Source organism: Sorex fumeus, unplaced genomic scaffold (assembly GCF_029834395.1).
Source record: "Sorex fumeus unplaced genomic scaffold, SorFum_2.1 ptg000061l, whole genome shotgun sequence".
NCBI classification, from domain to species: domain Eukaryota; kingdom Metazoa; phylum Chordata; class Mammalia; order Eulipotyphla; family Soricidae; genus Sorex; species Sorex fumeus.
The window spans coordinates 8,441,436-8,467,346 of NW_026606118.1; the positions used below are offsets into that span (position 1 = coordinate 8,441,436).

A 25,911-nucleotide genomic window follows, 5' to 3' on the forward strand; every position below is an offset into this window, starting at 1 on the left:
GCTGGAGATCCAGCAGTAGGGTGCTTGCCTTGCATGCAGCCAACCTGGACTGGATTCCCAGAATCCTCTGTGGTCCCCAGAGCTCCACCAGGAGTGATTCCTGAGTGCAGAGATAGGGGTAACCCTTGAGCAAGATGGGTGTGATTCAAAAAAGAGCCAAAACAACTAGTACTTATAGAAAAAACTCCTTGAAAGCTAGCTATTATTAGTGTCATTTCCTTTCCCCTTCATCCTAAACTTATCCAGTTACAATCCTGAACATGAATGGTCACTGAAAACCTTGGGAATATACACATTCAATACCACCAGTTTCTAGTTTTGCTAAGTTTATCGTTACATTGCCTGGGTTGGCTTCCTCTGCTTTAAACTGAGACATAACCTATCCTACGGATTTCAAAGGGCTCTTGGTGAAGAGTTCAATACCAAATATTTGATATATACAAAAACACTTCCTTAAGTCTAAAGTACTCAGCTGAGGCTTTCTTTTTTCCCTTCTCCTTGACTTACACATTTGCAAGAGGCAAGGAAGTTGGAATCTTACTTCTGATCTGGTCACTAACAAACTGCACTGAAATCTCTGTATTCGTATAGGCTGCAGTCATATTTCAGGTAAGTATAGTAACATGACAAATGACCTGGCACCCGAGCTGCGCAGGAGGAAGAGAGCGGCTTGGAACGCCTTCAAGAACGTCGAAGAAATAGCTAAGAGGACGAAGAACCTCCGGCTCCGGGCACATCTCTTTGATTCCACTGTTCTTCCTGCATTAACATATGCCTCAGAGACCTGGGCCCTACGCAAACAAGATGAGAACGCCATTCAGGTCTCCCAAAGAAGAATAGAAAGAGCTATGCTTGGAATATCACGTTTCACTCAAATGAGAGAAAGAATCCGGAGTTCTGACATCCGTCGACGATCAAGGATCAGGGACGCTGTCTCATTTGCCAAGGTGTCGAAAATCAGATGGGCTGGTCACGTAATGAGATTTAAAGACGACCGTTGGACTAGAGCTGTTACTGATTGGATTCCACGGGATGTCAAAAGACCGCATGGCCGCCCACCTACCAGATGGTCAGACTTCTTCGTCAAGATCATGAACGATCGGTTTGAGGCCCTTCATGTTCCCGGAGCAAACAGATGCCATTGGGCTACACTAGCACGCGACAGGGACAAATGGAGACGTTACTGGCGCCCGCTCGAGCAAATCGACGACTAACGGGAAGTTAAGTGATTAAGTGATAGTAACAGGCTCCACTGATTGCGGACTTAAGCACGAAATTCTGAATTTCAACACCAAACTCTTACATCAGAACTCACAATTTTATGATTGACATTATAGCTGTTTAACAGATCAAAACACTAAGACTGGGGCTGGAGTGATAGCACAGTGGGTAGGGCATTTGCCTTGCACGCTGCCAACCCGGGTCGACCCGGGTTCGATTCCCAGCATCCCATATGGTCCCCTGAGCACCGCCAGGGGTAATTCCTGAGTGCAGAGCCAGGAGTAACCCCTGTGCATCACCAGGTGTGACCCAAAAAGCCAAAAAATAATAATAACAAAACACTAAGACTGAGAAGTTAAAGCCTGCCGCCCAGTGCCACAGTGCTGATAGTGTGTGTGTGTGTGTGTGTATGTGTGTGTGTGTGTGCGTGTCCGCGCGCTTTGTTTTATTTTTGTTTTCAGGAGCACTCCGGGGGCTTGGTGCTCTGGTTGCACCCGGCAGAGCTCTTGGAGACTTAGGCGCAGTGTAGACCTAAGGTCTAACAGGGCACCCTGCATGCAAAGCATAGGTTGCTGCTGCACTTGCAAAACCTGTGCAGTGCGGAGATTTTAAAAGCATGTTGCTAAACAGCAACTTTAGAGAAAACTGTCGTCAGTCACTAAGAGTTTTCCTCAATCTCCCTTACCCGCAACTCTGAATAGAGTCGCTTTAGCAGCGTCCGCTAAATCACTATAAATATACACAGGGCAGCGGCTCGCAGGTCTCCAAGGCGCTTGGGCTCCGCCCCGCCCCCTTCATTCCCAGGCCCCGCCTTCGCCCCGCCTTCCGGGTCACCACCCAATCACGGCAGGCTCCGCCCCCCACCCTCGAGCGCAGACACCGGCACGTCCCCAGCCTGCAGTGCGCGCAGCCGGATGTTACGCACGCGTTCCCGGGGCGCCTGGATTTCCTGTCCAAGCGCGGCACTTCCGGCGCGGCCTACTGACCAATGAGATGGGCGTGGGGGCGGGCCTTAGCGCTCCCGGGGTTCCCGGGCCGCCCGGTGCTGTTGGAGCCGCGGGGTCGCGGCGCCCCGCGCGTCCCGGGTCATGGCAGCGTCTGGGAAGCTCAGCACTTTCCGCCTCCCGCCTTTGCCCACCATTCGAGAAATCATTAAGTTGTTCCGATTGCACGCCATGAAGCAGCTCTCCCAGAACTTCCTGCTGGACTTGAGGCTGACAGGTGTCTCGCTTTGCAGTGCTCGCCGGACGCCCCATCCGCGCCCCCAGGGGAGGACGTGGGCACCCCCGGAACCCGCCGTCGCGAGGCTTCCCACGCAGGAGCCCGGCGGGGTGGACCCGGGTGGCCGCGGGCTGGAGAAGGCGGCTCAGGACGCGCGCGGTGGCCCCGACTCGGGGTGGGGGGCGGTCACCCGGTGACCGGGCTGCGTGGCCAAGTAGGGCGTTAGCACGGCCCCTAGCGCGGTCAGGGTTAGGGGGTCGGAGGCTGTACCGGGGGGCTTGCACCGAGGAGCTCCGGGTGCTGCAGTGGCACCGAGCTCCGCCCTCCTGGAGCTTGTCAGCAAGTCCACGTGCCCGCAGCGCCTTCGCAGCCTTGTTCTGGGGGCATAAAGTTCATGTACAGTAAATCATCTTCATTATCTTCATCATTCCCTCCCCCCGGGCCGAAGAGCACAGCGTGCTGAATTTTCGTTTGGCCGCCACCCCGTAACGTTTCTGGGAATGAGGCGAAGTGGCCCCCCGGATAAGCTGGGGTAACACCCGCAGCTGGTCCACTGTCCACCACTCTTGTCCTCTTGGAGGCTTTGCTCTTTCGTTCTATTTGGATTCTTTCTCTAAAGCTGTAATGATAAATTAATCACGTCCCCAAACCTCATGTTCAAGATCTGAAGTTCAGTTCACAAAATGTGCGCATGTGTATGCACACACACACACACACACACACACACACACACACACACACACACACAGAGAGAGATGTATTATTCCATTGGACGTGGAGCCCTCCTGCCCACCAGAAACAGGCTTTGGATAAAACCACTTATCGCTGCTTCCTTCTCTGCTTGTGGCATGTAAAACATTACCACCTTGAAAATTCTCAGCAGAAAACAGGCGTTTCTGTGGTCACTTAGCTACATTGTAGACTCACTAGCTACATTATAAACACGATGCAAAATGTGAGTCTCTTCAGGTAGCTTTTCCTGGGCTGTGGGAGCCGTTTGGACTTGCAGAATTAGACTGGGGTGTCTCGGCCCTGGGATTTCCTCTTTGAGACTATCCTTAAGAGAGGAACTCCAAGTTCTCTTCCGGGAGAAGCTCTGGTAGGAGACCAGCAAGCAGGAATCCCAAGTAATTAAAATTAACTTCCCTTGGCCCTTCCTTCTTTGAATTCGAATTGCCTTCGAATGTGCCTAAAAAGTGTTAGTGAGGGCAGATAGGCCTTGCTGGCCTAGCTTTCACCTATAGATGTGAAACTGAGTCCTTAAAGCTGGGGCTAACTGTGTATCTGTTCAGGCTGTGATCTGGGGTAGCGGAAGCCTGGATGTTAGCTGGAGTCCTTCTGTCCACTTTGCTCTCTCTCTGGCATTGCATCTATAAAACAGACAAGCAGCCCCTTTCAGAGAAGTTAAATCCACCCAGTAGTTCCCAGTTATAGTGAGTGAAGAACTTGGGGAGGGTGGCAGGGAATGTTCAGTCTTCCCTGCACTCATTAAGACAAAAGGAAGGCACGGATGGTTCACTTTTTCCGCTGTTAAACCTACAAAGGTAAATTCTCAGTAACAACTCATAAAAGGGCCATCAGAACACTGCACAGAAGTACTGAAAGTTTTCGTTGCTGAATTCCCACTGCCCCTGGAGGTTCTGTTACTCAGATTTTAGTATTTCACAGCGATACCCATCCATCCATTATATATTTTACCGTGACTAGTGATTGGTTTCAATGAAGCCACAATCACCTGCTTTTCTATGATTTCTTACAGTCTATGAACATTAAAGAAGCGCATTTTAGAAACTAATTTTTCTATATGAATTTGCTTGCTTGCAATTAATCGTGATTAACTTTTTTCCCCCCTGAAAATGACAGATAACTGAAATTTCTTTTTATGTTTGTTTTGTTTCTTATTTTGTTTGGGGACCACACCCAGAGATGCTCACGGCTTACTCCTGGCCCTGTGTTTGGGTCACCACATGCAGTGCTGGGGATTGAACCAGGGTCAGTTGCTTTCAAGGCAAGCACTGTACCCCCTGTATTACTACTCATCCAAGCCTTAGAGTCTAGGAAATTACTTCAATTACTGTATTCGCTGCCAGCTAGCTAGTTTGTAGACAGCATGTTTTGCTTCTGGATTTTGAACTAGCATAACTGAAAATTCTGAATTGCCAAAGTAGTCTTATCTAGTGTCCAACAATTGTAGCAAGTGTCACTTGCTTATCTAGTGAGTTCTTAGAAATGAGTTGATTTGGTAAAAGAGTATTAGCCCTCTTTAGGAGCTTTGTCCTAATCATCCTGTTTTTGCTAAAGAACACGTACAGTTCATCCGGGGTGTGACTGAATATTGAGGGACCACTCTGTTGGGTTGGAACGAGAGATATTATATCTGTTATATCCAGAAGATGACTTGCTTAGCAACCAATGAGAATTTGTACCTGTCCTTTGTCTTTCTGGAGTGGCAACCCTTGAAATTTGCCAAGATAATTTCGATAACAAAAACTTTCTCTCGTGCAGATAAAATTGTGAAGAAAGCTGGCAATCTGACAAACGCTTATGTGTATGAAGTGGGTCCCGGCCCTGGTGGGATCACCAGATCCATTCTTAATGCCGGCGTGGCTGAGCTGCTGGTGGTTGAGAAGGACAGTCGGTTTATCCCTGGGTTACAGGTGAGTGACTCACGGAAAACAAACTCTCCTTTCTTTTGTGCAGGGGTGCTGGTGCCCCACAGCTCTGCTGGGCCCTGGGGCCAACACTTGGCCAGCCACAGGTTGCTTTGTAGTCTCCAGGGCCGTACAGAGCTGTGCACAAGGAACCCTGAGATGCTGGCATCCAGCCCCGGCGTAGACACCCTCCCCCTTCTAGTTATCTCCCTGGACAGATTTTCTTTATTTATTTAAGCCAAGGTAGCAAAAGTATCCTGCCCACATGGCAGAGTCTGGCAAACTCCCCGTGGCGTATTCAATATGCCAAAAACCAGTAACAATTATGGGTCTCATTCTCCTGACCCTGAAAGAGACTCAAATGTGGCACTTTTTAAAATCTCAGGGCTAGGACGAAGAAGATGTTATTGGGGCCTGCTCGAGGCAATCAATGAGCAATAGGAAGACAGTGATGCAGTGATACAGCATTGATTTGCAAGACTATGTTTTAGGGGTGCAGTATCACCCCTTTTCTAAAAATGTTGTCTTGCCATGCTCATTGCCAAAGCCCCAGTGTCCTCCCACCAGAGTCTGTGGAGCCCCGATCCCTTCAGTGTTCGCTGGTAACCTCCGTTCTGTGGTGGGAGTCCACAAAGCCCAGCTAAAATCTTGAGCCACGATTCCTAGCCAGTGTGGAGGTGATCCTTCAGATGTCCGCCCCAGCTCACAAGGGTTTTACTCCTAGTCTTCAGAGATCTAGGAAAGTGCATTTCTAGCACATTCTTTTGACCACAGAGTGAACAAGCCTGGTTTGTGTGTTTGTGTTTAACAGATTGTATTGTGTGAACTTGGTGTTTTGGTGGTGGTGGTGGTCGCCTCAGTGTTTAGCCTTCTGTGTGCTGCTTGTACCATAACCTATTTAAAAAGATGTTCGCAGGGAGCCATGAAAGATTAGAGTCATGGTTTGTTATTGGCATGACTTCTGAGAAGTTCGTTTCATTTTAGAAAATCATACCAGAACAGGGAAAGACATGCTTCCTTGAGCCTAATTGGTAAGCTTGGGCATTTGTGGGAGGGCGGTGTTTTATTTGAAGAAATGAAGTATGTAGAGATTTAAGAGGAATTTTGAATGAAATTGTAGCGCTGTAGCACTGTTCTCCCATTGTTCATCGATTTGCTTGAGCGGGCCCAGTAACATCTCCATTGTGAGACTTGTTACTGTGTTTGACATATCCAATACACCACGGGGTAGCTTGCCAGGCTTTGCCGTGTGGGCGAGATGAAATTGTATCATTAAAAAAGTAGGTGCTATTGAAGAATGAGAAATACTTGAAGGAAATAGAGAGGAGGCTTCTTTTCTTATGAAAATATGCCCCTCAAAAGTACGGCAGGTTGGGCACTTGCCTTGTATATGTAGAGCGAGTTTGATTCCCAATGCCCCATATGGTCCCCTGAGCAGAGCCAGAAGTAAGCCCAGACCAAAGAAAAAACAAGAAGAGGGAGAAGTATTTTTAGATCTCTTCTAAGAAAGAGTGGAAACAGAAGGAACTGAGGGAAGTTGATGTGGATTTAAACAGGAGGGACTTATATTTTTTAAATATTGTGAAATAGAACAGAGTATGTCAGCGCTCTTTGAAATCTACCTAGGGGGCCGCTAATGACTTAAGGCCTTTGATTTCTCTGTAATTCTGAAACTTTCTAAGAGCCCTTAGCCTGTGACTCAGATGAGGTGAGTCCAATGGAATAATACACTCTAATGCATTAGGATTATTGCTTTCATACAAGAGGGCCTCCTGGCATAAAATTAGTATTTTCTCACACCTGTGTATGAATTAAAAGGGGGAAAATGTTAATTTCTATCAGAACAGTTTGAGAAAATTTGAAATCTAGACATTTGGGTACCTGCAACTGTTTTTTTGGTTGTTTGAAACAGTGATTTTTTTTTCTTGTCTTTTGGTTATATACAGTTTTTGTGTTTTGAAAGCTTATATTATGTTTAGGTTTATTTGCTTTTGCCAGTAGATAGTGTGTGTGTGTGTGTGTGTGTGTGTGTGTGTGTGTGTGTTTATGTGTATTGAACTTAGATCTGTCAATAGACTATGTGTGTGTGTGTGTATGTATTGAACATAGGTCTGCCAGTAGATTTTTTTTTGTGTGTGTATGTGTGTGTATATGTGTGTGTGCATTGAACTTAGGTCTGCCAGTAGAGTTTGTGTGTGTGTGTGTGTATGTATATGTGTATTGAACTTAGGTCTGTCAGTAGATTGTGTATGTCTCTGTGTGTATGTGTATGTATTGAACTTAGGTCTGCCAGTAGATTGTGTGTGTGTGTATGTTTGTGTGTATGTGTGATTGTGTGTGATGCTGGGGATGGAACTCAGGTCTGCAAGGCTTGTTGCATTGTACTATCGACCCACGTGCCAGCCCTAGTTTGTGAACAGATTCGATTTCAGGTTATAGCTTTATTTTGGGATTGGTGTGTGGTACAGATTATCTGAGGGGAAAAAGCAGGGGAGGTGTTATTTCATAGTGACTTTCGCTGTTCTAAAAGTTGAGGGGGCCACACCCAGCGATGCTCAGGGGGTCATGCCAATGCTGTGAGCTGGAAGGCCCCCGTGAGGCAGGCAGGCCTCGGCGCTGTGAGCTCTCTCCTGATTTACACTGCTGCCTGTGTTTGCTCTAAGGTCTATGTCTGATAGTTGGGCAGAGCAGTGGGGATATTGTGACTTTAGGTGAGATCATGAGGTGATAAAAAGTAATGGAATATTCTGCGCATTCCCTTCCTATTTACTCATTGACCCCTGTGTGGATCAATCCTCATTTCACTCTTAGATTTCTTTTTTTTTTTTTTTTTGGAGAGTCACACCCGGTGATGCTCAAGGGTTACTCCTGGCTTTGCACTCAGGAATTACTCCTGGCAGTGCTCGGAATGCTGGGAAGCAAACCCGGGTTGGCCGCGTGCAAGGCAAACGTCCTACCCGCTGTGCTATTGCTCCAGCCCCCAGATTTCTTTTAAGATCAATCCTACCCTCTGTTTTAATTCTTTCCTGTTAGCATGTAGGGGAATCAGATTTCTTTTCATTACCATCTTGGTTTCTGGATTCTCTTTTCTGATCTCAGTGATAGATTTTTCTTTTTCTTTTCTTTTTTTTCCTTTTTGGGTCACACCCAGCGATGCACAGAAGTTACTCCTGGCTCATGCACTCAGGAATTACTCCTGGTGATGCTCGGGGGACCATATGGGATGCTGGGAATCGAACCTGGGTTGGCCACATGCAAGGCAAATGCCCTACCCGCTGTGCTATCGCTCCAGCCCCTATTCAGTTCTTTTTTAATTGAATCAGTTACAGAGCTGTTTATGACTGGGTTTCAATCTCACCATGTTCCAACACCATCCCGTCACTAGTACACATTTCCTACCACCAATGTCCCTAGTTTCCCTCCTGCAGCCTGCCACTATAATGAAAACTTCCTCCCCACCACGTCTTTCTTTTCTCTTTAGGCATCGTGGTTTGCAATACAGGCGCTGAAACATTATGTTATCATGTCTGTCCCTTTACTTCCTTTCAGCACTCAGTTCTTGTCCAGGGTGATCATTTCCAGCTGCCATGGCCATAGTGGTCCCTTCTCGGTCCTAACTGCCCCCCACCCCTCGCACCCCCCTCACACCCCTACACACACGCAGACTCATGGATCTGTCCTCCTTGCCCTTGTTTCTGCTGTCTTTGGGTATCCGTCTCATACTACGGTCCATTCCTTTTTGGGAAACAATACAGACATTCCTCAAAAAATGAAATTGAGCTTCTATACAACCCAGCAGTACCACTTCCGGGAATATCCCCCTGGGGGCCCAAAAACAACACGGAAAAGCCATCTGCACTTCGGTGTTCATTGCAGCATAGAACAGCATAGCTGTTCACAATAGCCAGAGTCTGGAAACAACCCAAACAGACGAGTGGACAAAGAATCTATGGCACACCCACGCAATGTCATACCACCAGCCACCAGGAAAAATGAAGGCATGAAGTTTGCTTATACGTCGATGGACATGGAGAGTATCATGCCGAGTGAAATGAGTCAGAGGAGAGGGACAGACGTAGAATGGCTGGACTCACTTGTGGGCTGTCAGCGATAGATCGTTGGAGACAGCTGATTTAGAAACAGCTGTTTCTCCTCCCAGCCGCCCTCCCCCATGGCCTGCATTTCGACCTCTGGCCTCTTTTTTTTTTTTTTTGTCTCATCAGTCTAATCACTGTCCCACATACTCTTAATTTCACACCTATCTGTCAGCCTCACACTCTGAATATAAGTGTCAGGAGGGGAAAACTCTGTTCCCTGCTAGCTGCCTCCCAACTAAGAGTACCTAGCACAGCGCAGGTGTTCAGTCATGTCTAGCTTGGGAAATAAGGTCGGTGATGTACCTGAGTGATGGGTTGACTAACTGTGTCACTTAATAGTGAAAGTGAGGGGCTGGAGCAACAGTACAGCAGGTAAGGCGCCTTACACGCGACCAACCCAGACCTGATTCCTGGCACCCCGTAAGGAGTGATTTCTGAGTGCAGGAGTGATTTCAAACCACCAGAACTGATTTCTGAGTGTGCAGCCAGGAACAACTTCTGAATAGCACTAGGTATGATCCAAAAACAAAAACAATAATAATAATGATGATGGAGGTGAATAATTCCATAGCATTGTCTATGGAAAATAATTCCATAGCATTGACTATGGAAAATAATTCCATAGCATTGGCTATGGAAAAAGTTTTTTCACTTATTTTTCTTAATCTGAAGACTGATTTTCAAGGTGCATTACTCCGTAGAAAATGTGTATTTGACTTCTCATCTGTTCAGAGGGAAAGGTAAAAATGAGCATTTAGGGTTTTGTATGTAGCACGGGAATTTGTCTGAAAAGAAAATGTTGCATACTAAAATGCCAAGCAGACTTCTTTTTTCTGTAAAGAATGTTTCAGTATGTAAAACCACCTTCTCTTAGAGGTACTGAATTAATCATAAAACCAAGTATCGGCAGAGGGAGTGTGATCTATTTTGAAGGATTCCATTTTAGTGCTTTCTAAGCTAATCGAATTACTTTTTAAAGGAACTGTAGTCATTTATCAAATGCCTTCTAGCTGAAAGGCTGTCATTCATAGCTTAATTCAGTTCTTATATTATTAACATGAAATAGCGTCTTCTACCATCCATGTATTTTAAAGTAAGGAAACATGTTTGATATGTGAAATCCTTAGAATAGAGTAACATGAAGAGTGAAGAATGTGGACTTCAGCCTCAAACTGCCTACGTTTGAAGTTCTGCCTCTTACTAATTTTGAGCACGTCTTCAAATCTCTCTGTTAGGGGCTGGGGAGAGAGAACGGTGGGGAGGGGGCTTACCTTGCACACAGCTGACCCGGTTTCAACCCTTAGCACCCCATGTGGTCCCCCAAGCCCTGCCAGGAGAGATCCCTGAGCACAGAGCCAGGAGTCAGTCCTGAGGAGCACTGCGTGTGGCTCAGCGTCTCTCACCAACTTCCCAAAGAAAAAGAAACGACCAGAAGAGCCTTCTTCGCCCCCACCCCCAAATTTGCTTGTAGGATTGTTATGAGGAATAAATTGATATCTCATACTTACTAAGAATTGTTTTTTTTTAAATATAAGTAATGAAATTATTATCCACCTGTCCTGGGCAGTTTGGTCATTAAGGATTGTTGATAATCTGGAAGGAAGTCATGAGAATAGTCCGTTTCCCCAGAGCACTGGAAAATCTGAGTGGAAACGCCTCATCCCTAGCCCTGGCTCCATGAGTGGCCTTGCTGCTGCTGCTGCTCTCCTGTACGTGTGCAATTCCCAGGGGATGGATCTCAGAGCACTGCTGGGGGGTGGTCCTGAAGCACCCTCAGGCACCCGTAGTTGGCCCCGAGCTGCTCAGCGTTCACCATCCCCAGCACTGAGCCACTCGGTCCAGTGGGCTGCGTATTCCCAGGAGTGGCCCCGCCCCAGAGGCCAGCATTGTTGGGGAGTCCCCCCCCCCGACACTGTTGGGGAGCCTCTCCTTCCAGCAGCAAAGGAAAAAAAAGGGAAGGTGCTGAACAGATGTTGGGTAACTGAAACAACTATTTTTGAGTTTGTGTTACTAAATAGACTGTGTTGATTTCCTTCACAGTAATCCAACCCTCTGTGGAATCTAGAGGTGCTCGCCCCTCAGACCTGAATCTCCCATTTGTGTGTCTGGTGCTCCTGGGGACCAGATTTAGTGCAGGCATCAAACCAGGGCCACCTGGAGTGACCACATGAAGGCCAAGTACATTACTATTTCTCTGACCCTTGATTTTCTCAAGAAAACAATGCGCGCGCGCGCGCACACACACACACAAGAGATTTTGGTTTCACTGATTTTTCTCCCCACCCACTGTTTGTTTGTTTGTTTGTTTTAAATATGGCCCTTCTTTTTGTCTACTTGCTTTGAACTAAATATATTACTTTTTGTTTAGTTTTTGTTTTGAGGACAAGGGTGGTGCTCAGGGACTACTCCCGTTTCTGTGCTCAGGGATCACTCTGGCAGTACACTGGGGACCGTATGTGGTGCCCAGATCAAACTGGGGTTATCTATTAACTCTGAATGACCTCTTCAGCCCCAGATCACTGCATTGGTGTGACTAGAGCCATCCTAGCTTTCCTTTCATTGGTGCTAGAATGGTCTTTCCCCCCACTCCTTGTACCTGTTTTTGTCTCTGTTTTTAAATGGCTTTCTCAAAGCCAAACTACAGTCCTGGCTTCCTCTCCCTCCTCCTCAATTAAACCATCTTTCCCTTGTTTTTAGTTTTCTACTGCCGCTATAACAAATTCCCACAAATCTAGCTCAGGGCTCACTGCTGTCAGGGCTCAGTGGACCAAATGAATTGCCAGGGTTGAACCTGAGTTGGCTGTGTGCAAGACAAGTGCCCTACCTGCTGGACTATTGCTCCCATGCCCCAAGGTCCTTTTTTTTTTTCTTAAATCAAAACCAAGCAAAATAAAATGCCAGCTGACGTTTCAGAGTCCTTCAGTGATAATCATTCACAGAGACAAATGTTTCATTTATCAAGTTCATGTTTTTTTTTCCAAAAAAATTTATGTTATTGTAGAAAAAAGCCACAATGACTGATATAGTTCTAGAATTAAAATTGATTAGATAACAAAAAAAATTGATTAGATAACAAAGTTGCAGTATTCAAATCAGATAGAGCGTTGTTATATCTGATCACATGGTTGTTAAGTCCTTGTCTAAGGAGGAGTGATGATATTGTGGCTTTGGGAGGTACAGAGACTTCAGGATGTATGTTCTGGGCTGAGGAGTCCACATGGGGATAGTGGACGTGGCTGCTGAGCTTCCAGAAGTATAGGGTATGGGGGTGGGTAGGCTGCTCACCTCGACTCCATAAATAAGCACCCGAGTTCTCAGCCTGGGCCACGGGTACCTGCAGTTATGCACAGATTGGCATCTCTGCAAACAGTATCCGTGGAGTATGGAGCTGAGCCCTGGCAGAACTCAGTCGTGGGCTCAGTTGTGGTGGGCAGAGGCTGCAGCTGCAGGAGCTTTGGCAGGGCGGGTACCCAGCCTGCCCGGCCCACACGGTGCCTAAAAGTTTAGAGAAATGTGTTTGAACAACCTCTTCGCTCCCTCGTGAGTCACAGCCGTGGGCTTTTCTGGGTCCTCTCCTGAAGAAGAAAATTTGATTCTTCACCTGCCAACCCCCACCAGTAATCGATTCTTGCGTTCCTCACCTGTGTACCTGACAGTTTTGCCCAGCCCTGGTGTCAGCCACGCCCCAGCTGCACGGCTGTTCGTGGACTCAGTGATTGGTGCTCAGCCCAGGACCTTCCACTCCTGTGGCATCTCACGGAAGAGTGGCTCCGGGGAGTCTCTTTGTTCTCAGGGAGTTGATTGCCGTGAGTTTCAGAAATGGCATAAATCCTTCACGAGGTCAGAGCACCCATAAGTTAGCTAGGGGGTGGGAGGTGGCATAGTTGCTGGCCCAGTCCAGGCCCCCAAAGCTCCGACCCAGACCTTGGCAGTGAGAGGGAAGTTGGTGTGATGCGAAGAGCGTTCCTGCTTTCTGTTTTCCCACTGACATGGAAGACCATAAGTCTTCCTTTTATAGCCTCACGCACCCTTTACGATATTCGATGCTAAGAAAAAGTCATGTTTTTTCTCGCTGGGGGACTTGGCATAATTTAATTAAATAATTTAAAATAATCTTAAAATTTTAAAAATTTTAAACAGCAGAATGAAGTGGTTTGTAGCTGAAACAACCTCCATGGGAAAGAAAACTGGAGGACTTGCTCGTTCAGCAAAAGAACAAACTCCCAGAGTCGGAGCCCGCTGTCCCACCGCCCCTGCACAGGGTTCGAGTACAGATTTGTGGGTGGGAAGGAGGAGGTACAATCAAATTCCAGGGGGTTAACAGCTGGCAGACCCTCCCGCCCCCACCACCAAAGTTCAATTTTCTGAGTGGCTGCAGTTACAAGACTGGGTAGCAATGTCGCAAGCAGCGCCTCCCCACCCCCGCCGCCCCCACACACCAGGATTCCCAGTTGTACAAATCCATCCTCCTCCCTCCCGAGGAAGAGCCAATTCATGCATTCGCGGCCGCGACATCTTATTATCTCATTCCTACTTTGGACAAACTGGCAGGCTACCGAATGTAACCTGCCCACACGGCAGAGTCTGGCAAACTCCCCGTGGCGTACCCAATATGCCAAATACCAGTAACAATGATGGGTCTCATTCTCCTAACTCTGAAAGAGCCTTGAATATGGCACTTTTTTAAAAATCTCAGGGCTAGGACGAAGGAGACGTTATTGGGGACTGCTCAAGGCATTCGAGGAATAACAGGATGGTCGTGATCATGATCGTGATGGAGGGACTTGGCATAACTGCTCCCGGTACCCAGCGAGAGTGATGCAGCAGGTGCCGGGTGTGTGGGCTGGTTTCTGCCGGAGCATCAGCACTTATGGTCTGTGTATGCACATCCGAGTTTCCTGATTCCGCGCCTCTTCTCCTCTCTCAGCCTTATTTAATGGAGGCCTTGTACTCTTCCACTGACTTGTGCCTCATTTTGGAAGAATATAGGATTGAAATCTGGAATAAAAATGATGGAACAATTTAAGAGTGTCTGTAAAAAGACTCATTTGGCTGTAATCGAGTTTCTGCCTTTCTGGCCCGCCGCGCCTTTGGCCCCTTATGAGATAGTCCCTCGGGGTTTGAAGTGTAACGCGCCAGTGTTATTCTGGAAGGGCTTAATCACGGTCTTCCCCCACCCCCCCACCATCCCCACCCCACCCCCGCCCCCGAAAAGCATTATGATAATGAAAACATTTTTCACTATCCGCGGTTGGTTAGGAAGGTTCTGTGTGGCGTTGCTGAATATCATTAGGTGTTTAAATGGCTATTTAAACTGTAATCGTGCCATCATTTCAGTTTGTATAGCACTTTTTCTCCCCATAATTGCCGCGAGGATTCTCCATAAAGCTGTGAGCAGCAGCGTTCATTGCTTCCGCAGCTGGGACCCGGGGAGAGAGCGCTACCTAGCCGTGGCGGCAGAGGACCACCAGGGTCTTAGAACAGCAGCACTTGGGGCTGGGATGTTCTCTGCCCCCCCTTTTTTTTTGGGGGGGGGGGTCATACTCGGCGATGCTCAGGGGTTAGTCCTGGCTCGTGCACTCAGGAATTACTCCTGATGGTGCTTGGGGGACCATATGGGATGCTGGGAATCAAACCTGGGCTGGCCACGTGCAAGGCAAAATGCCCTACCTGCTGTGCTATCGTTCAGGCCCCGAAAATATTTTTTGGGGGGGCAGGGTCACATTCAGCAATGCACAGGGGTCATTCCTGGCTTTGCACTCAGGAATCACTCCTGGCGGTGTTCGTGGGACCATGTAGGATGCTGGGAATCGAACCTGGGTTGGCCTCGTGCAAGGCAAACACCTTTCCTGCTGTGCTATTGCTCCAGCCCCAGAAAACTTGCCTTGTATGTGTGAATGTGGCCGTTGGTTTGAACCTGGAACTCCCACCCCCTCCCCAAGCCCCCTGAAGCCCCAGAGAAATGGAAGCTCTCTGCTATTGACGGGGAAGGAAGCCTGATGAGGAAATCCAAAAATCCAGAACTTGAAACCTAGAAAAGAAAGGTAAATGTGGATAAAGTTTATTTTCTGATATGCAGCTGTGTGCATCAGGAGGGCGAAAGATGAAAATTCAATCACCGTTGACTAGTTAGCACCTGTGGTTAAATGTCAGCGAGCCAGGCTTTGTCTTGTTTTAAATTAGTTGTAGTTACTACTTGCTTAATGACTTTCTATATATCGGCGTGGGGAAAGAAATATGAGCTTTGAGTGCTGCCTCTGATTCTGGCCTGCGAGCTTGTTGGCTTTAGTTGTATGAAGCAAGCTTGGAGGATGCTCTGCTGTTGCTCAAATGCTTTCAGTAAATACAGTTGTTGTTTTTTAATAGGTTACACTCCTGTCCTTTTTTTTTTTTTTTGCATAGCAGAAGTTTATTGAAAGCAGAAAAGAAAAGGAGCTCCCAAGAGAAGGAACTTGGTATAGAACTAAGTTAAAAGTAAGGGAGTTTTTTTGTAAGTCTTTTTTTTTTATTGATTTACTTTTTTTATTAAGTCATAAATAAAACAGTTGAAATATTTCAAGTTTACTTCTAATTTTCAAGATTAATTTTCCCATTTTTCTTATTGGCATTATATACACTTTTTTTTTGTTTGTTTTATTAGTGAAACACCATGAGGTACAGTTGTAGACTTACAAGTTGTTGTGCTTGGGTTTCAGTTATACAATTGATCGTGTACCCATCCCACCACCAGTGCCCATTCTCCACCCCCAACAATCCTGGTATCCCTCCCACTCTCCCATCCCCCATCCCACCCTGCCTCTGTGGCAAGGCACTCCCTTTTGTTCTGTCTCTCCTTTTGGGTGCTGTGGTCTGCAGAAGAGACATTGGGTGGCAATCATGTTCGGACTATAGACCACCCTCAGTATGCATGTCCCATCCTGGGCGGATCTTCCCAGCACCCTTTATTTGGTGCTCCCTTCTCTATCTGAGCTGCCTTTACCCCTAGAGTGTGCGGCTGGCCTCTAACCCATGGAGTGAACAACCTGGTATTTATCACAGTTGTTCTTGGGTGTTAGTCTCTTATTTTGTTACTCTATGTTACCCAGATGAATGCAATCTTTCTATGTCTGTCCCTTTCTTTCTGACTCATTTCGCTTAGCATGATATTTTCAATGTAGTACCACTTGTATGTAAATTTCATGACTTCATTTTTTCTAACTGCTACATAGTACTCCATTGTGTAGATGTACCAAAATTTCTTTAACCAGTCATCTGTTCTCAGGCACTCAGGTTTTTTCCATATTCTAGCTATTGTAAACAGTGCTTCAATGAACAAGTGCAGCTGTCACTTCGACTATACTTTTTTGCCTCTCCGGGGTATATTCCCAGGAGTGGTATTGCTGGGTCAAATGGGAGCTCAATTTCTAATTTTTTGAGAGTCATTCATACTGAAATGGTTACTGGTGGAGGGATGGGTATTCAAAATAAATAAATTTAATTTAAATAAATAAATAAATGTAAAGGGGGGGAAAAAAGTGGGGCAATGAAATGAACAGAAACTTTCTCAAAGAAGAAATCCGAATGGCAAAAAAGCACATGAGAAAATGCTCTACATCATTAATCATCAGGGAGATGCAGATCAAAACCACAATGAGATACCATCTCACACCTCAGAGACTGGCCCACATCCAAAAGAACAAAAGCAACCAATGCTGGCGCGGATGTGGCGAGAAAGGGACACTCCTTCACTGTTGGTGGGAATGTCGACTGGTTCAGCCCTTCTGGAAAACAGTATGGACGATTCTCAAAAAATTAGAAATTGAGCTCCCATTTGACCCAGCAATACCACTCCTGGGAATATATTCCAGAGAGGCAAAAATGTATAGTCGAAGTAACATCTGCACTTGTTTGTTCATTGCAGCACTCTTTACAATAGCCAGAAACTGGAAGAAACCTGAATGCCCAAGAACAGATGACTGGTTAAAGAAACTTTGGTACATCTACACAATGGAGTACTATGTAGCTGTTAGAAAAGATGAAGTCATGAAATTTACATACAAGTGGTACAACATGGAAAGTATCATGCCAAGTGAAATGAGTCAGAAAGAGAGGGATAGACATAGAAAGATTGCATTCATCTGGGAAATATAAAGTAACAAAATATGAGATTAATACCCAAGAATAGCTGAGATCAGCATCAGGAGGATTACTCCATAGCTTAGAGGCCAGCCGGGCATTCTAGGGGAAAGGGCAGCTCAGATAGAGAAGGGAGCACCAAATAAAGGGTGTTGGGAGGATCCTCCCAGGAGGGGAGATGCATGTTGAAAGTAGACTATGGAATGAACATGTTTGCCACTCAAAGCCTCTTTTGCAGACCACAACACCCAAAAGGAGAGAGAGAACACAAGGGATTGCCCTGCCACGGAGGCAGGGGGGGATGGGGGGGATGGGGTGGGAGGGATATTATCCATGGTGGTGGAAAATGGGCACTGGTGGAGGGATGGGTATTTGATCATTGTGTAATCAAAACCCAAGCACAAAAAATTGTAAATCTAAAAATAAATAAATAAATAAAAAAGTCAATTAAAAAAATAAAAAAATAAATAAAACGATCCGTAAGAACTTTCATACCAGAAAAAAATGCAGACCCTGCGGGGCTGGAGTGACAGCACAGCGGGTAGGGTGTTTGCCTTGCATGTGGTCGACCCAGGTTCGATTCCCAGCATCCCCTATGGTCCCCTGAGCACCGCCAGGAGTAATTCCTGAGTGCAGAGCCAGGAGTAACCCCTGAGCATAGCTGGGTGTGACCGCCCCCCCGCCCCCAAAAAAAAGCAGATCCTGTGCTAAACTGCTGTGGTTAAGCATAGCAGATTAGATGATTCTTACACTTAAACCACCAAGCCGCTCACTAGTGTGGGCCTCACAGCTGCGTCCCTCCGAAGTCTTGACTTCTTGACTTCTTGACTTCTGCCTCACCGTCATGAAACAAACCATTGCAAGTTACTTGCCCTTCCGAATTTGGGGAGCTCAGTCTCTCAGGCCCGGAGAAAACGGCCCTCTACTCTTTCCCGTCTTCATTCGCTTACGCAGAAGCTATTACGTTTTTCTGGACCATTGGCAGCTGCAGGGCCTGCTAAGGTAGAACTGACTCTGCGCTGTACTGGGCAGCATCTTTTGTTGGAGGGGGGACTCCTGGATTCTTTTAACTTTCCGCGACGTGCCAAAATTCAGTCTGATGAGCGCCAAACAGTAAACCTTACAGAACGTAGAGACAGTAAACCTTGAAAGTACTCCCCACACTGTTTCTTTCCCCTAGATTAGTTTAAATTACTGTGACTTGCTAAAATTTTAATTTTTTTCCAGATAATAATTGAAGCTTTTTATTAACTTCAAAAAATGACATTATTAATTTTGTCTGCTAAGTTGCTAGTAAACACAACTTTATTATACATTAAACGTACATTTTAAAAAAATATGTATAGTGGGGGCCAGAGCAATAGTACAGCGGATAGGATGTTTGCCTTCCACGCAGGTAATTCAGGTTCGATTCCCAGCGTTCTACATGATCCCCGAACAGCACCAGGAGTAATTCTGGAGTGCAGAGCCAGGAGTAACCTCTAAGCATCATAGGGTATGACCCAAATAGCCAAAAATAAATAAAATTAAAAGTATAGCAGAACCTCTATCTACTATACACTTAAAAAGATAGTTTCCAAGGGCAGAGAGCTCACGGAACCTGACCGTGCAGGTGTGTTGCTTTCTGGTTGCTTTCTGGTGCCGGTGCCTGGGTGGAGCCGCGGTTTCCCCTTGGGCATATCGCTCCGCCCTGCCATTGGCTGCATGTTCTGGCGCGCGCGCGTCCCATTGGCTCCTGCGCCGGCCTGTGCGCCCCGGGCCGCCTCTGCTTGGAGTTTTGTCCCAGGGCTTCAGCAGTCCCCATCTCCGCATGGGGCGTGGGCACTGGGTGCCCAGAACAGCATTCTAGGGGGCTCCTGTGAGCCAGGTGCCACCTGGAGGGCCTCCTGAGTGCAGTTCTGAAGGAGGCTGACAGTTAAAACAGAAGGTATCAAAGGCAAGCCTGCTTCCCCCCTGGGACCCATTGCCTTTTCTCATCAAAGGAAAGGGACCCAAGGCAGGTGTTGGAAGGTCGAGGTGGGCCCGGAGAGACAGGACAGCCGGGAAGGCGCTTGCTTTGCACGTGGCTGACCCTGGTTCCATCCCGGCACCACATCCAGAGTCCCCTGAGCCCAGCCAGGAGTGATCCCAGAGTGCAGAGCCCTGAGCACTAACCGGTGTGGCCTCCAAACAAAACAGTGCCGAACAAAAGAGGCTGGGAAGTGTCAGTTATCATAATGTGCCCTGACTGTCAGAGTGCAGTGAGTCTGGGTCACAGGGATCATGGCCAGGGTGTGATGGGGACAGGAGACTCTCAGCACCATAGCCAACACAGCCTGACAGCGCTGGGCTCAGTCCACAGGCAAGCATAGAGGAGCCCCCATGTGCATATTGGCTGTAAGGATGAAACTGTGGGCCGGGAGAGGCTCAGGTCAGGGGGCCAGGCTGGGAATAGCGCTAGAGTAGCCCTCCAGGCCCCCAGCTTGTCACCCCCCCATCCCCCCATCCCCCAAGTAGCTGGGCCCAGGTAGTGCCGCATCACTGGTCTGAGTACTGGACTTCCCAGCCCACAAAGAACAGTGTTGCTGGTGGTGGTGGTAGCCCAACATACCCTGAGTACTGCTTGGGGTCCCGGAAAAGGAGATTGAGCTCAAGTTCATCTTTCACACAGTGTTCGTCTCAACTAATTCTCAGTATTTCATTATAACGTTCTTAATCTGCAACTCAGAATTTAATAGATAAGCGTTTGCTAAATTTACAGAGAAATATAGTTCATTCCGAGGATCAAAATTATGTTCATAGGGGCTGGAGAGACTGCGGTGGGTACGGCATTTGCCTTGCATGCAGCCAAGCCAGGTTTGATCCCCCGGCATCCCAGAGCACCGCCAGGAATGATTCCTGAGTGCTGAGCCAAGAGTAAACATTGAGTATCACCAGGGGTGACCCAAAATCAACATAAAATAACATTCATAGATTATTCACAAAAGTACCGTCACCAGTTACTGTCTCTGGTGGTTCACATGTGTCCAGCATGAAATGTTAGAGCTGTTTTAAGTGGACGTGCTATGCTCTTCATTCATTAGTGACCCCTCTCAGGCAGATACAGTCATGCACGAATTTGAAGTACAAAAATGAATTTTATTATTCTCCAAAATCATATGAGCTCATTTTCCTGACTTTTTCATAAAATAGATGCTTTCCGACGCAGCACCTGGAAAGCTCAGAATCGTCCATGGAGATGTATTGACATTTAAGGTGGAGAAGGCCTTCCCCGGGACGCTGAAAAGAAAATGGGAGGATGGTGAGTGCCTTTGGGTTGATTTCTTCCTTCTCCCCATAATTCATTTGATCACACATGCTTCGTTTGTTACATATCCGTGTGCTTATTGTGTAATTGCATTACGATTCATGTCAGAAAAGTTTGTTAATGTGCTTTTAGTTTTCTTCTACTGCCCTCCCAGGTACCAACTTCTTTATTGTGTTTTCTAAGTTTGAACTGGGATGTGATCTCGGGCTTTCATTTTTATTTTTTGTTCTTTTCAAATGAACTGAACTTTTTTTTGGGGGGGGGGTGGGGAAGGGTGCACAGCAAGGTGGGCACAGCAGGGTCCCCAACCCAGCCATAGCTCAGAAGTTACTTCTGGTGCTGCACTCAGGAATCACTCCTGGCGGTGCTCAGGGACCATGTGGGTTGCTGGGGAATCAGACACAAGTCAGCCGGCTGCAAGGCAGCCCCAACCACTGTACTGTCTCTCTGGCCCCTGAACCGAACTTCTGAGGGTGCCTCTAGGGTGGGTTTGCTCCCACGAGATGCTTTTGACCAGGTGGTGGGAAGAGACTCGCTCTAGTGAGCTCCTCCCTTCCTTCCTTCCTTCCCTCCCTCCTTCCTGCCTTTCTTCCTTCCCTCCCTCCCTTCCTCCCTCCCCCTCCCTTCCTGCCTTCGCCCATTTCTCCCTCCCTTCTCTCTGTCTTCTCTCCCTACCCTTACTCCTCCCCCTTCCCTCCCTCCTTCCCTCCCTCCCTTCCTTCCTTCCTTCCCTCCCTCCTTCCTTCCTTCCTTCCTTCCTTCCTTCCTTCCTTCCTTCCTCCTCCCTTTCTCTCTTTCTTTCTCCCTCCCTTCCTCCCTTCCTTCCTCCCTCCCCCTTCCTCCCTCCCTCCTTCCTTCCTTCCTTCCTTCCTTCCTTCCTTCCTTCCTTCCTTCCTGCCTTCCTGCCTTCCTGCCTTCCTGCCTTCCTGCCTTCTTTCCTCCCTCTCCCCTCCCTTCCTCCCTCTGCCCATTTCTCTTCCCTTCCATCCTTCTCTCTCTCTTTATGTCTTCTCTCCCTACTCTTACCCCTCCCATCCCTCCCTTCCTCCTTCCCTCCCTCCCTCCTTCCCTCCCTCCCTCCCTCCCTCCCTCCCTCCCTCCCTCTTTCCTTCCTTCCTTCCTTCCTTCCTTCCTTCCTTCCTTCCTTCCTTTCTCTCTTTTCTCCCTCCCTCCCCTCCCTCCCTCCCTCCCTCCCTCCCTCCCTCCCTCCCTCCCTTCCTTCCTTCCTTCCTTCCTTCCTTTTCTCCCTCCCTCCCTTTCCTTCCTTCCTTTCTCTCTTTTCTCCCTCCCTCCCCTTCCTTTCTTCCTTCCTTCCTTCCTTCTTTTCTCCCTTCCTTCCTTTCTCCTTCCCTCCCTCGCTTCCTTCCTCTCCTTAGTCAGAAACCTGAGTACTTTGACTAAGGAGGTAAAGTTTTCTCTTCATAATCTAAAGCTGATTGTGGGAATCGTTGCCTTAAAGAACAAAGTCGCTGGGAAATTCTCCTTCCACAGATGGAGGGGGCAGTGTGTGTGGGGGTGGGGTGGGGTGCTGAGATGGAACCACACCAGCCCCCCCAGCAAGACCCAGCCCCGGCTCGGGCTGCAGCTGTTGGTGTGCTGCTTTCACTAGCTGTGATTGTACTTTTAACTTCCACTTTGTTCAGACTGTATCAATGAAATCCGGTCAAATTGTTGTTCTCTTCCTGTCACCCAGACCCGCCAGACGTCCATATTATCGGAAACCTGCCTTTTAGCGTGTCCACGCCACTTATCATCCAGTGGCTGGAAAACGTTTCTCAGCAGGATGGGCCTTTCACGTACGGCAGAACCCCGATGACGCTGACATTTCAGAAGGAAGTGGCGGAGGTAAGGATCACTTTCGGGGGCTCGTACGGGGTCATCGAATTCCATGACCAAAAGGTGTTTTCTCCTGGCGGTGTTTTCTTACAGAAAGCCCCAGCACAGTGCAGACCAGAGTTGGCACCAGAGGCTCCCAGGAGTCTCTGCTCGCAGCTGAGAGGGAGTGAGGGGCTCGGGGCCTCAGGGAGTGAGGGGCTTACATGGGCCCCGGGGGGTTTGAGCCTCACTCTTGCCCCTGGCTGGGCTCTCTTCACTCCTAGACAGGAAGCCTGCCGGGACCGGCTGCTTCTCAGCTACAGGGAACCAAGGATGGGATCTGTAGGTGCTGGTGTTCGTGTTAGGACGAATAGTTAGAAAAGAGCCTGTGTGCATTTGTGTGTGTGTGTGTGTGTGTGTGCGCGCGCATGTATGTGCATGTGTGTGTCTGTGTATGTGCGCATGTGTGTGTGTCTGTGTGTATGTCTGTGTGTATGTATGTGTGTGTATGCATGTGCATGTGTGAGTCTGTGTGAGTGTGTGCGTGCATGTGTGTATGTGTGTGTGTGTGTGTGTCTTCACAACTAAGTCAAGGGCATAGGTTAGTCACCTTCTCACATGCCACATCTGCCGTCTCCCACCTACCCCCAGTGTGGTCAGTACCAGGAGTTTGCCACACCCACTCGCTGGCATCTGAACTACCACGTGGATTTTTCTCTCTCTGCGGTGAATAAGCTCCACTTTTTTTTTTTTGCGTTTTTTTTTTTTTTTTTTTTTTTTAGTGAAACACCATGAGGTACAGTTGTAGATTTACAATTTTTTGTGCTTGGGTTTCGATTATACAATGATCAAATACCCATCCCTCCACCAGTGCCCATTTTCCACCACCACCAGTCCCAGTATCCCCCCCACCCCCCATCCCCCCATCCCCCCCGCCTCTGTGGCAGGGCAATCCCCTGTGTTCTCTCTTTCCTTTTGGGTGTTGTGGTCTGCAAAAGAGGCATTGAGTGGCAAACATGTTCAGTCCATAGTCTACTTTCGACATGCATCTCCCCTCCTGGGAGGATCCTCCAAACACCCTTTATTTGGTGCTCCCTTCTCTATCTGAGCTGCCCTTTCCCCTAGAATGCCCGGCTGGCCTCTAAGCTATGGAGTAATCCTCCTGGTGCTGATCTCAGCTATTCTTGGGTATTAATCTCATATTTTGTTACTTTATATCCCCCAGATGAATGCAATCTTTCTATGACTATCCCTCTCTTTCTGACTCATTTCGATAAGCTCCACTTTTGCCCATCCTTTGTACCCAGGGAGTCACGCAACATGCGCTTTTGTTCGTGTGTTTGAAATCCTGAGTCATCCTGTGTCGGGTTGGTTCGTGTTCCTCACGGCTCCGGTTCCCTTCCTGATTCCCATCGGTCTTTACGCTGCCCACTCCGGGCCATCCCCTGTCTGTCCCTTCTCCCGTTTGGGGGCCCTGAATTCATTTGCGTCTTTTGTTATTGCCAAGAGAACGGTCGTGAGTGTCCGTGTGTGTAGGGCAGCCGGAGCTTGTAGACAGGGTGTCTCTCGGGCTGCCCCCCAGAAATGGAAGTGCTGAATCCTGAGTCTCGATCCCTCCCCACTGGGCAGTGCCAAGTTGCCCTCTGGTCAGAAAGCAGGTGGGTGGCGCCTCTGCCCCGTGCTGCTTATTATAAGACACCCCCTGAATTCCCTGTGCCTGGGTGCCCCGAACCTCACCCAACCTCTGCCATAGCTGATATGTATGTTTCTGTTCATCTGGGGAGGATGATATTTTATGTTCTTTTCCTTTTTTCTTCTCTTTTATTCATTTCTGATGAAAATTAAGCCACATTTTAGATTTTTTAGCTTTTTGGGTAGCCTCGTTTTTTTTTTTTAATGAAGTTCTTGCCTTTCACCCATTTTCTGTGGGCTGCTCGTCCTGCCAAGATTTGCAGGGGTGTTTGCCTGCTCTTCATACTCTCTTTTATTAGTTAAACGCGTTGCGTATTTCTTCTATCCTGTGACACGTTATTATCTTTTTATGGCATCTTTTAAAGAGCAGACATTCTTAATCTCAAATTTACGGTTCTTTCTGTGTCTTGTCAGAGAAACCCTTTTGTGTCCTGAGATCATGAAGACGTTCAGGAAGCTTTATTGTCTTACCTTACATGAGTGTATCTGTAATCCCCTTGAGGTTGATTTTGTGTGTCGTTGAAATAGAAACCATTTTCGCCGTTTCTTGCCTATGGATCTGAATTCGATCACGATCACGACCATCCTGTTACTCATAAATTGTCTCAAGCAAGCCCCAGTAACGTTTCCTTCATCCTAGCCCTGAGATTTTTTTAAAAAATGCCATATTCAAGGCTCTTTCAGAGTTAGGAGAATGAGACCCATCATTGTTACTGGTATTTGGCATATTGGGTACGCCACGGGGAGTTTGCCAGACTCTGCCGTGTGGGCAGGTTACATTCAATAGCCTACCAGTTTGTCCAAAGTAGGAATGAGATAATAAGATGTCGCACGGCCGCGAATGCAGCCGTGCACTTCCGGGAGCTGGGTTTTATAGTCTCTGAGTCTTGGCTGTTGATGGGATTACACGGTGCCAGGGGGCCAGTTGGTGGGTGTGACCCCCGCCTACTGGAATTTGGGGGATCTGGGTGGAGGATGCTCAGCCTCGATCCGAGCAGGCTTGGAGATCTCAGCCCCGGGACCCGCGTGCCTTTGTTCCTCTGCCGGTACCTTCATGCGTGTGGAGAATGGTCTCAGCATGGTGGTGGCTGGTTCTGGAGGTCTTCGGCTGCCGGAGCCCTGGTCGGGGTGGGGAGGGAAACTCAACCCGCTCCCCTCCAAGGGGCCCTGGCGAGGACAGCCAGGCGCGGGGGCAGGAGACTCTACAGGAGATCTGAATTCACCTCGCCCCATTTATTGAAAACACCTTCCCTTGCAAACTTCTGTCAATGCTTCTGACATAATCACCAAAGCCTTGTAGGCTTTGTTATAACGAGAGACACCGAGAAGAAGGATGGAGTGAAATCTCGAGAATAAATGACCCAGTCCAGGAGAGGCAGGAGGGACTTTCCAGAGAGAACATTTGGAAAGATGGGAGCTGATGAAGGAGGAAAAACTTTTCAAAATAGCTTTCATGTCTGTGTCTGTTGAAAAGCCGTCAGTGGTTCGTGTCGAGAAGAGTTGCCCGTTGAATCAGTGCTCGGCAACTGAAAAGCCGAGGACGGCAGGAATGGAAGCACATGGCAGCTACGTTCTGGGGAAGAGAAGGGAAGATGGTGTAGAGAAAGACGGTACTTTGTTTTGGGAACCTGGGGAGAAAACCGGCAGCTCTGCGCAGGTGATCCTAGAACTCAACTGCGAGTCTGCAGAGATCACTGAGCTCCAGCGAAGAAAATGGCACAGACCCTCAGCAGGACAGTGGAGATGCTCATTTCCCCCATGACAGTGTTTGTTCGGGGCCTAGGAAGGCAGAGATGTTCGGGCATCGTTGGAG

At 47.9% G+C, this 25,911-nt stretch overlaps 1 protein-coding gene across 2 annotated transcripts in view; it reads left to right on the forward strand.

Annotated features, from left to right (window-relative positions):
• Positions 1-2,270: 2,270 nt before the first annotated feature.
• The window catches only part of TFB1M (transcription factor B1, mitochondrial), a 58,275-nt gene continuing 34,634 nt past the window's right edge, over positions 2,271-25,911 (forward strand). For both annotated transcript variants that reach the window (XM_056126386.1, XM_056126387.1), the window contains exons 1-4: positions 2,271-2,442; positions 4,948-5,099; positions 20,477-20,585; positions 22,285-22,436. In XM_056126386.1, coding sequence (XP_055982361.1) covers positions 2,310-2,442; positions 4,948-5,099; positions 20,477-20,585; positions 22,285-22,436 — 546 coding nt within the window. In that variant the 5' untranslated portion in view covers positions 2,271-2,309. The remainder of the gene's footprint in view (positions 2,443-4,947; positions 5,100-20,476; positions 20,586-22,284; positions 22,437-25,911) is intronic.